Source organism: Dermacentor albipictus, chromosome 1 (genome assembly GCF_038994185.2).
Source record: "Dermacentor albipictus isolate Rhodes 1998 colony chromosome 1, USDA_Dalb.pri_finalv2, whole genome shotgun sequence".
Lineage (NCBI taxonomy): Eukaryota > Metazoa > Arthropoda > Arachnida > Ixodida > Ixodidae > Dermacentor > Dermacentor albipictus.
In genome coordinates this window covers 276,485,954-276,497,963 of record NC_091821.1, presented here as the reverse complement: position 1 = coordinate 276,497,963, position 12,010 = coordinate 276,485,954, and the positions used below count along the sequence as shown (strand labels likewise).

The window sequence follows — 12,010 nt, the reverse complement described above, 5'->3', positions numbered from 1 at the left end:
TGCGCGGCGGCGGAGCAGATTCGTCGGCGAGCTGGTTACGAGGCCGACGACGACGCGAAACCCAGGAACGGACGCCAAAGAGCCATTTGTGTGGCCAGCCCTCCTCCACAGTCTCTCCTCCTCCCTTCCATCATCCTCCCTCGCCCGGAGAGCCGACAGCGCGCATGCGCGGCGGCGGCGGAGCAGATTCGTCGGCGAGCTGGTTACGAGGCCGACGACGACGACAACGCCGACGACGACGCGAAACCCAGGAACGGACGCCAAAGAGCTGCGCTCTAAAAACAACTTGCCGCAGGTGGAGAACGATCCCATGACCAGTTGCCTTCACCCAGAAAGATCACGTATTCATGACGCCTGCGGCAGATAGGATGTTCCACATCCGCCGCCAAGGTTTGTGAATGGTGTTGCTGGCTAACACTCCCATGGTTAGTTCTAGTAGCAACACATAAATACCCAAGAAAGTGGATGGGGAAATGGTGCTGCGGTAGCTCAATTGGTTAGAGCATTGCACGCATAATGCGAAGATGTGGGATCGTTCTCCACCTGCGGTGAGTTGTTTTTTCATCCACTTTCATTGCCATTCATGTATCATTTCTTTAATTCAATTAGTCAGTACTGGGGGCGAGGACTTACGGAATCACCATCTGTCGGAAGCGCCTCCCTTGCATAGTATGAGGGATCACGCGGCGAGCTCCTCACAGGTTTCACTTACAGCGCTCAATAAAAACACCACGTGGCAGCCCTCCTGGACATTTCAGTAACTACTCTTAAAACGAGGGAAGTTTCTTACTGTCGAAATAATAATCTTGGGCAAACTGAAAGCACAGAATCATTTACAGACGTTATCTCTTTACCGAACACGTACAGTGAACGCCACTGTGTGCAGTCGCTGCGATGGAGTCTCCCGAACCGGCTTCTTGCGTGAAAGGTAAGCAGTCGCTGAGAGCAAACTATGTGAAATATGTTCTTATAGTAGGCTGCCGGCGTAACGAGATTGAGCATAACAGAATGAAGCCTCAATGCAGCGATCTCACAGTTTCGCAGCGACCAAATGCGCGTCTGCATGCATGTCCCCGCACAATGTTTCGCTTTTGCTGCGAGCGTGTTGTCGAACCGTGCCGTGAGGGTTAGACCACAGCATATGAGCATTTGACAGCATACAAGCTACCATTTCTGCGTGGACGCTATCAGAGCTGTTGAAAAATAATTTTGTCAGAGACTTTGACGCCTACAGCGAATGTGATGTGCCCTCGCGACGATTCAATCTTTTTTTTTCTTCTAAATTCTTGAACGTTTCAATATTATTTCTCAAGCTGCGTCACACTGTATGTTTATCGGTATTCTCAGCGTGCAATTTCCCACTGTTTTTTTTTTTTTGTAATCCAGTGCGTTAATACATAACACAAACATGACCATTTGCCATGCCTTTTGTAATGTGCTTCTTACCACTCCCTTTCCATTCCAGTGAACTTGGAGTTCATAGACCAAACTGTCATGACATTAGCTGGGCAGTGAGCAAGGACGAGCGTCTCAGTGCTCGTTTTCTGCTACTCATCGAACATTGCAGACCCGGCGCCGTAGCAGAAATCTTCCTCGTGTCTGTGCTTGCTGCATACCCGAGTTGCAGCTGATGGCTGTTTGCTGGTTTTAAGTTTTGCGAGCCAAGCTTCACGCAGCTTCTTGTCCTGCAGCTACGTGTGAATAAGGCTGGCAATAGGCTCTGTTGCATGCGTCTGGCACTGCAGCACCGAGCACTAGCCTACCATGCTCCACACTTCCAAAGGCAGTCACTACCTATTATAGTGCTTTCAAATGTTGTCGAGCAGACAGCCAAGGCGGTAAAGCCTCACCACTTAATCAGAAACGCGGCGCAGGTGGTACTTCAAACTTTCGTTTTCAGGCTGCTTCGGCGCTTCCGAAGCAGCCGACGCGGCCGCTGCGTCCACGTGATCCCTCATTGCAGGTCACGCTGACAGTGGCGCCAGCTTTTCCAGTGGTGGAGCTCACCCCCAATAAGTAATTTCCCCTATGTTTGTAGGCATCTTGCGATACGATTAATAAAAATCAGGCCCCTCGGTTAACCCTCTCACTTCTCATTCTTACATAACGAGGGTCTCACATCCGGCAACATTGATGCCCTCAGGTGGCATGTGCGGGTTTATTGACTAGTTGCCTCCACCCAGAAAGATCCCATGCTCGTGACGCCTGCGGCAGAAAGGGTGTTCGACATTCGCTGCCAAGGTTTGTGAGTGGTGATGCTGGCTAACACTCCCAAGGTTAGTTCTAGTAGTCACACATAAATACCCAGGAAAGTGGATTGGGACATGGCGCTGCGATAGCTCAATTGGTTAGAGCATCGCACGCATAATGCGAAGATGTGGGATCGTTCTCCACCTGCGGCGAGTTGTTTTTTCATCCACTTTCATTGCCATTCATTTATAATTTCATTAATTCAATTAGTAAGTACAAGTAATTTCCCATATGTTTTCCTTGGTGTTTTGGTTGGCTTCTCGTGATACGATTATCAAAATCGGGCCCCTCGGTGAACCCCCTTTATTCTAGACCAAATGATGATAGATGAACATGGAAAAAATAGTCTGGGTAGCTATAATAAATGCTTAACCTTAAAATCTGGGAGATATATTAACACAGAACATGAACCAATAGCATCAGAATTTCTAAATATGAATGAAAACAAAATAACAGAGATTGCAATAAACAGAGAAGAAAATGGAGACATTTCGTACAACAGTCCGGGAATATAAGGAACTGGTAGATATTATGCAGCAGGAGATAAAACAGACACAGCAAAAAAAATTGTTGCATTAGAAGGAGGAAACCCCGTAAGTGGGGAGAACAAGCAAATAAAGCAAGCTATACAGGGTGTCTTCTTTAGCTGCACCAAATTTTTTAAAGATTTATTATAGCAGATAGCACAATTCTAACCCTTGATCTAAATTACTTGATGAGGTGGCCATTACCTCTACAAGAAATCTAAATGTTCTATTGAATAATTAATGTATTTATGATAATTAACTTTTTAATTACTTAGCTTATGCCACATATTTCAATCTACGAATTACAGCCACTGATTTCGCATGGCGCATCCACTTGGAACGAATTCTCAGGACAGCACCAGTTCCGAGATCATTATCATCATCATCATCAGACTATTTTATGTCCACTGCCGGACATAAAAGTTGACAAATTGCATTGGCATTCCAGTTACTTTCTTAAAAAACCACTGTTTTATGCATTGAGGCACAAAAGTAACAGGAACACCAATGCTATTTCGACAGACACATTGAAAATGAATATCTCGGAACTGGTGCTGTCCACAGAATTCGTTCCAAGTGGATACGCTGTGGGAACTCAGTGGCCTTAATTTGTAGGTTGAAATATGTGGCGTTATGTAATTAATTTAGAAAGTTCATTAATGTAATTACATTAATAATTCAAGTGAACGTTTTGATTTCTCGTACACGTAATGGCAACCCTATCCAGTAATATAGATCATGGGTTAGAATTGTGCTGTCTGCCATAGGCAATCTTGAAAAAGTTTGGTGTAGCAAAAAAAAAGAAAGACACACTGTATAAGAGTGTAAGCAGGCATCTAGAGGCATTGAAAAATGCAATGAAGTTGGGATTACCTGAAGAAGAGGTGCTCCTTAGATGGAACAAATACTGAGAAGAGTAAAGGGTGGCGAGTGAACTAGTGCAAGATAAAAATAAATGCAGAAGTGAACGTTCAGTGCGTAACATTCACAAAAGACACAAAGGCACACCAAAAGGATTCTGGAACCATGTAAGAGCACTTAGAGCCCCAACTAAAATTTCACAAATGGCTATAAGGGATGCAGACAGCAACATCTTTGAAGGAGACAATGCGCTGCGGTATATCACAGATGTTATTGGGGATAATTCTGGCACGAAAAAGCATAGTTCAGACTCAGATTGAGCAACAACAAAGAACCCTGAGAGATCAAAATTTACCAAAGAAAACTTTTACTGGAAAAAGCATAAGAAAATGTCTCAATAGCATGGCTGCAGGACCCGATTAAATTCCAATACGGCTAATAAAAAAACCCCAGCCCTAAGAGCAAGGCACTGCTGACTAATGCCATAGAGCAAGTGATCAGAATGAATAAAATTCTGGATGGATGGTGTGAAAGCAAGACGGACCTCATCTACAAAGCAAGGATGATAAGACAAGCTTGCACAGGCCAGTTACAGTAACGTCGGCGATATATAGAATGGCAATGCAAGCCATGAAACTAAAGCTGTCGAAGTGGGTGGAAAAAAATTACGTACTGGAGGAACTACAGAATCGGTTCAGACCAGGCAGAGACTTAGAGGATATGTTCAATAGCTCAGTATAGACCTTTATGGATAGCATTTCTAGATATTAATGGGACACTAAAGGCAAATACTAAGTCAATGTGGACTGTTAAAATACTAGTCCAGAACCCTTTCAGCACTTGTTTAATGCCAAGAAAAGACTTAGTTTATGATAAAATTGCATCTGAAGGATGCGCCTAGCTTTAGCCTGTTAAGATCGCCTGCCCCTGAGCGAGGAAGGGTGACGTTGCATACGTCATCAATGCCCTTTACTGCCCTTTGTGAGTAAAACAGCACCCAACTGACGGCGCAACATCTTTTTTTTTTCTTTTTGGAAAGCGTAAACACGCATCCATGGGGAAACCGAGCTAAGACATTGTGTTAGATTCGCAGCTGCAGCTGGTTTTGGTAAAGTGCCGTGGACCGTTCAGGAATCCCGCGACATCACATGCACGTGGCATTCTCTACTCCTTGCAGTTTGTGTGAGTTTTGCGAGCCAGCAAAACCAGCACAGCACTATGCAATAACGAAACTACTGAAACGTGAAAGCATGAGCGGTGCAGAGTGGAGAAAACGAAACCTTTCCACTGCCTGCATCTTTGTCAAGGGTAACGTCAATGAGTCCTTTTTTCTCAAAATCAAATAGAATTTGACAAGTTGCATTTTCTTTCATCTTTTAATGCAATACAAAAATCTTTTTATTATGAATGGTTGAGCACTAGTGACAGAATTATAATGAGGAGTGCCTTTATCATCGGGCTAGTACTCGAATGCGCCAAGGTAGTCTCTAATTGTGTCCTGCATTTACTTCAATTTCTCGATTACTAAAGCTCTGTTCGTGATAATATTGGCGTCTTTGATGTTCTCGAGCACTAATCTATCACTTTAGCTTGACTTAATATTTGCCTTTAGTGCCCCTTTAAAAGAGCCTACAACACCGTAGACAGGGAGTTGTTATGAGATATTCTCAAGCACGGAGGCATAGATGACGATTTCGTGGAGTTGCTGAGGAGATAACAGAAAGACATCCGAGTACAAATTGTATGAGGAGGCCGAAAATGTATTAAAGTGGTGGAAATTCCCCATGCACTGAAGCAAGGATGACCTCTGTCTCCATTGTTGTTCATGCTTTATGTTAAGGGCACAGAAAGACATCTGAAAAACAGTCAATTAGGATTTTATTCATCCTACATGCGTAATGGACAAATGGTGCAACAGAAGCTCCCTGGACTGATGTATGCGGACGACATAGTGCTACTAGCAGACAGTAAAAAAGATTTAGAAACACTGGCCAATGGGTGTGGCAACGCAACGACAAATCTAGGCCTGAAGTTTAGTACAGAGAAATCGGGAATTATGATCTTTAATGAAGAGATGAGCAATTACGTAGTGTTAATTCAACAGCAAGTCATACCCATAAACAAGCAATATAAATACTTCGGCGTATACATAAACGAAGGAAGGACTTACTCTAACACCCACCAAGAGAATCTGAAAATAAAGGGGGAGCGGAATGCTGCAATAATGAAATGCAGAGCATTGTGGGGCTGCAATAAGTATGAGGTAGTGTATGGAATCTGGAAAGGAGTAATGGTGCCAGTGCTAACGTTTGCAAATGCTATTCTGTGCTTACAATCAGATATCTTGTCGGGGCTAGAATGAACCAGATTGGTAGATCAGTTGGCTTTGGGGGCCCACGGTAAAACGACAAATCAGGCAGTGCAGGGTGACATGGGTTGAGCTTTTTTTTTTGAAGTCAGAGAAGCACACAGCAATATTAGTTTTGAAGAAAGACTGAGGAACATGGATTAAAATAAATGGACGGCTAAAGTGCACAAGTATCTGTACCTGAAAAGTGTAGACACAGAATATAGGAAGAGGTCAAGAAAGTTGGCAACCAAGTACAGAATGATTGAAAGTGTAGATAGAAAACCAGGCGTCATCAGAAAGAAGTGAGAGAAATAGAGACAGTGAATTGGATGCAAAGAATGGAAACAAAAAAGACCATAGAGATTTACAAAAATTGGAAAGAAGAAATTACAAGGAAAAATCTGTACAATAACAACTAAGGGCGGTGCATTACTATTTGAGGCTCAAGCTGGTTGCCTAAGGACAAAAACATACCGGAGTAAATATTCACAGCAAGATGAGGCATGTGTATGCAGCTGCAAAAATCCAGAGACCACTCAGCATATCCTAATGGAATGTGAATGGATTCATCCAGTGAAACTCGTAGGCAACGTACACGTTCCAGAAGCTCTTGGGTTTAAAGTGGACGAAAGCATCAACCAGTCAACAGTCGAGATAAGCAAGAGACATTTAGAGTAATGGTGAAGAAAAATTAAAAATGCAGGGAAGAGATTGATACGACCGGATTCATTACAGGCATAGGTAGCGCTACAAGGTAGTTAGAGAAGTTCTGAAAAAAACAAACAAAGATTGAGGAGACGTATACAAAAATGCTATAATGAAAAACAAATATAGCATACCTGATTAAATCAAGCAGGTTAGGTGATGATTTGTCCCCGCCCCGTTTCAAAGTGGATGCCAATAAAGCATCATCATCATCATTACTTTCGGCAATACTATTGCCTTCGTGTAATGTAGTGTTGAACTGGCCAATCAACTCATCTGGTTTTGCTTAACTAGACAATAAGGGTGCATTGAAAGTGATATCACCGAATGTGATGGTCCGAGAATACGTCTCCAGCTTGACCGAATGACAGCTGCAAAATACAGACCGGGCATTTGGAAATGCTATCAATAGCAAGCGTACGTGTAGTCTGTACTACTCTCGGAGGTCATACTGAGGAGCCGCGCATTCAAGGTCATGTGTCAATTCTGGCAAGCAGCGGCATTTTTTTTTCTTTTCAGTTTGGGTATCAAAGACTGCTATTTTTGCATGCTTTTTGGGATGCTTCTGCTCGTATTTCAAGCACCAAATTTTGCACGGAGGCTCTTCTATATATCTACACTATCTTAAACTACGCTTTTTAACAGGTTCAAAATTTTGTTGCAGTTGGCCTTTGATAAAAACCAGCACCTCCATGTAGAACTAGCAAACACTGCATAAACCAGGAATGTTTCATTTTGTACTACTACTTTCAGCATACCTTGCTGCATGTTGTTCTTTCCTTTATGATTACTTTTTTTGTCACACCTTTAAGGTCCAACTCTGAAAGTGTAGTGAATGCAAGAAAGACAATTGAACAGGTGGCTTACAAGCTTAAACACATGGCTGAACTGTTGAAAAGACTATGCAAACAAATGTCAGCAATTTAGCACCTATCCAGAAAAACAAATAACCTCTCTTTCAGTTGATTCAGCCATGTCAGTGTTTTGTTTTGTTTTTTGCAATATTAGTGAAAAAAAAAAGCCACAGTTGTTTGCCCTTTGTCCAGTGCACTACAATTATACTACTGAGTGTCTTTCACTATGAACTAATTGCACATGGTGCCTATGGCCAGACCTTAAAGAAAGAGAAGATTGTGCGGACATCCTCCTCGAAGCCCATGTCAATCATGCGATCAGCCTCATCAAGGCACAGGTAGCGGCACATGTCCAGGTTCACCATCTTCTTGTCCAACATGTCCATGAGCCGGCCAGGCGTTGCCACCATCACGTGCACACCCCTGCATGGTGACAAAGATCATCTCTATTCATGCATCAACAAAAAGAAAACTGTATAAGTCGACTTCTGTTAATTTGACCCTGAAGAGACTAGGGTCAAATTGCTTTAATTAAAGAAGACGCAGAAAAAACACAACATTCATTCGAACAAATCCACAAATCAAAGTTCTACTCAGCCAGGCTCACTTGGACTCGGACTCAGCAATATTCTACTTAGCTGTGTTCACTAGGACTCGGACTCAGCAATATTCTACTTAGCTGGACTCACTTGGACTCGGACACTAATATTTTACTTAGCCACACTCACTAGGACTCGGACTCACCAATATTCTACTTAGCCGGACTCGCTCAGACTCAGACTCAGCAGAATTCTACTCAGCAGAGCTCACTCAGACTAAGACTCACCAATATTCTGCTCAGTCGGGTTCATTTGGACTCATGCTCACCAAACTTCTACTTAGCCGAGCTCACTTGGACTCAGACTCACCAAGGTAAGACTAAGCCAGGTTCACTCATACTCAGAGTCACCAAAGACAAACAGACTTCGCTCGCTCAGGCGCTTTTGGATTCACACAATTACAGACACAATCATATTAACAGAATCATGCGATCAGACTCCATTAAATCTCGTGGAATCACCAACTTACTCATTTGATTTGAACAAACGGGCTTATAACTCATGTGAATTACCAGCTCGCTAAAAGGAACCCTGATACAGCGCAATATCAGAGCTCATTTCAAAGTTGCATTCCACACTCACACCTACAAAACTCCACTGCCACGCACTGACTTGCCCATTCTTCTGCTTACACTCACATGCATTAACATGATAGCGTTAAGAGGAAGCATTAGCTCGGGCCCAACTCCGACGCAGCCTATTCAAATACATGTAAAACAAAAAAACATTTTTCTGAGATAACCCCTGGACAGATTTTAATGAAATTTGTTGCATTTGAGAAAAAGTTAAATTCTAGTGACTGTTGGAAGTGGAATCTCGATTTAGAGCCTGAATTTTGTTAAAGAATTTTCAAAAATTTAGAAGTTCAAAATAAATAGAAGCACAGTTTTCAAATTAATAGTTCTGCATCAAGAAAAGATATCGTGCTTCTGTAAACGGCATCTGTTAGACCATTCAAAGTGAACAAATTCAATATGCCAATTTATAGGTTATGTGAATCTGTTACGTTGTGTACAATGGTTCTGCAAAAGCTGTATTTCTATATGACTGAATTTTTCTTTAATTCATGTGGCACATGTCAATTTTGTCCATTTCAGATGTACTATCAGATGCAATTCGCAGAATTGTGATATCATTTCTCCTAGTTGAGTTACAGAGTTGTAAACTTGATAGTTTTGCTTTATAAAAATTTGCTATTTTTGCCAATATTTAATAAAAAATTGACGACCTAAATAAAGAATTCAAAACCAACAGTCGCTGGGTTTTAAGTTTTTCTTCAAAATGCAACAAACCTTGTCAAATTTTGTGCAGTGGTTGCCGAGAAAAACGAATTCTTCTTTTACATGTATTTCGATAGGAGCACCTGAACTAAAGCTTCCTCTTAAGGAACCGGTGTTGCACAAAAGCCGGCATTGGCGGTGGCATCCCTTGTCCGGCATCCAGCGTCGGCGTCGAACGTTTTGGCAGAAAGGTTTTCGAACCACACATACCCAGGCCTCTCATGTGATGCAAGGAACTCACTGAACTAATTGAATTTCTCAAGATAATATACGTAGAAAAATCGTAAACTACGACTTACACACATGATAGCTCTCAGATTGTAATTTGAATATATGAGAAAACATAATTATGTTATGTGAAAACTCAAACAAACTCCTTTTCCAGCGTTTCCGCAATGCACAGAACGGAGACGGTGTCTGCCATTTGCGCATGCTGGCGCATAAATATCTCAGAGTCCACGGAGCAGCGTGCCTGCTTCCTTGAAACACTTCCAGATGGTGTTCACCTCCGTGGCATCTCGGCCCATGCAAGAGGCCGTGTTTCAACCAGAAAGCCTGCCTTTGTACATAGCATTCGCTGCGAGCATTTCCCGGTAAACATTTTGGTTACATATGCTGTAGTTGCCGGGAAGCATGAGAAGCAGTCGGGGATCTTTGAATGCTATCGTGTTGCACTCTTAAAGGCGAAGCTTAAGCATCCTCCAAATTTTGGCTTCATGGCTGGGTTTTTGTTCCCGGTCATCATGATGTCCATTCATACTCACCAGCATTTACTGAAAATCAAACTAGGGTCTCCAACCGAAAAAATAAAAATAAATACTGGTTCAATTCAGGTTCAACATGCTCCGATTTCTTTCTGGTTCAGTTCCGGTTCCTACAAAAAGAATATATAAAGGTTTGCAAACCAGTTCAGCGTACTTCACTTTATCTAGCCTCATAGTGGCATGTTGCACAGCGCTAGTATTCTCCGCATGGCGCACACGCAAGTTCTGTCAGGTGGATGCAGAAATGGACTACCTGGCATGTGGGAAGGCAACTGATGTTTTTACATGAATGTCAACTAATGAAGTTTAATGTATACAGCCACAGCAGGCTAACGCATAAAGACAGCTATCTTAGCAGTGTAGGGGTTGAAGGACGGACTTCGGGATGGAAACAAAACTTGGGAGATTTATTTTACATTATATACAGAGAGGTGAGAGTCAAGTATCAGTCGTACAGTCATTACGGGCCGGCAGCAACTTGGACGCTGCGGCCCGCGGCAAGAAGTTCGAGAGAGGTCGATCAGTGAATCAGGGAATGCTCTGGTCTCTCTGGAATGCTTCTTTTAAACCCTTCGAGGACTGGAAGTCGCGTCATGTTCGTCGAATGGGAGAGTCCGCTCAGATGACGCCATTTTCGGCCAATGGTTGGCGCCCGTGCCGCAGTGCCACACCAGGCGGCTCCCTGCAGTCTTGCCTTCTGACTTGCAATGCGCTCTTCAAAGGCGGAGAGGGGGCCCCATTGTCCGAGGGCTCACCTACTCTCGGCGGTACGGCCCCGCTGTGGTAGCAAATGCTTTCTTCAAAGGCGAAGAAGGGGGACGATTGGGCTCCATTGTCCGAGGGCTCCTTCTCCTCCCGGCGGCACGGCTTCACCGGCGGCGTACGAACTTGTTGGCACGTGAACTTGTTGGCTCGAGCGCTCCTCTGGAATGTGCTGCGATTCGATGTGGTCCGGGGGAACTCGAAGTAGGCGCAGGAAACAGCTCCATATCTAACAGCAGGCAGTGGCATGGCTAGATTTATAGTGTGAGGCACGTGGTGTGCAGCGCCTCGATGCATCCATCTCCGTGCTCCCTCTTTCCTGTGTTTGCTTTTATCATCACCCTTACTGAGCACGTGCAAACTGTACAATATAGCCTCCTTTGACATACTAACTGTGTTGGTTTAGGTACAGTCGAACGCCTCTTCAATGAATACATCTACATCAAAATTACCTGTATAACGAAGGTATAATTCTGTCTCGGTTCTATTGCGAGCTGTGCGGTGCGCAAACTTTACAATGAAGTGACCTGTATAATGAATGATTCTGGAGGCCTCACACACTTTGCTATAAAGGCATTCAGCTGCATTCGTAAAAGGGATATATCGATGGTCAAAACCAAATAATAAGGTTTTTTTCTTCATAAATGGTAAATTGTTTTTAAGCAATAAAATATTTCGAACAGTAAAAAAATTTTGAATGTATAAAAGAAATTATCAGTCTGATATAGAGCACATGCACAGGTTCGATAAGCAACAAATCTCGGAAGAAAAATAACGTAGTAATAAACATACAATGAATCACTTTATTTTCTTAGCATCATAATTTCCAGAAGTGAATTTTTTAAAATGAGAATATAATGAGTATGCAGCACGATCATCAAACACACAGCTGAAATTATGTAGTAAAAATAAAATTTAGCTAAAAAGATCCAAAATGTAATGAAAGTAACACCCTTACAATACTAGCTGTTCACTTGATTAACCAAGTTTTTCCTGATGCTGTGAGGCACGCTCGCCATGTTTGCATCGTAAGAGAAATAGTATGTGCCATGAATTCA

General features: G+C 42.8%; 1 protein-coding gene across 1 annotated transcript in view; it reads right to left on the bottom strand.

Moving 5' to 3' along the window:
* The window catches only part of abs (ATP-dependent RNA helicase abstrakt), a 214,526-nt gene that overhangs the window by 56,838 nt on the left and 145,678 nt on the right, over nucleotides 1-12,010 (bottom strand). Inside the window, exon 10 of the mRNA XM_065440624.1 lies at nucleotides 7,808-7,970. Within this exon, the coding sequence (XP_065296696.1) occupies nucleotides 7,808-7,970 (163 nt within the window). The remainder of the gene's footprint in view (nucleotides 1-7,807; nucleotides 7,971-12,010) is intronic.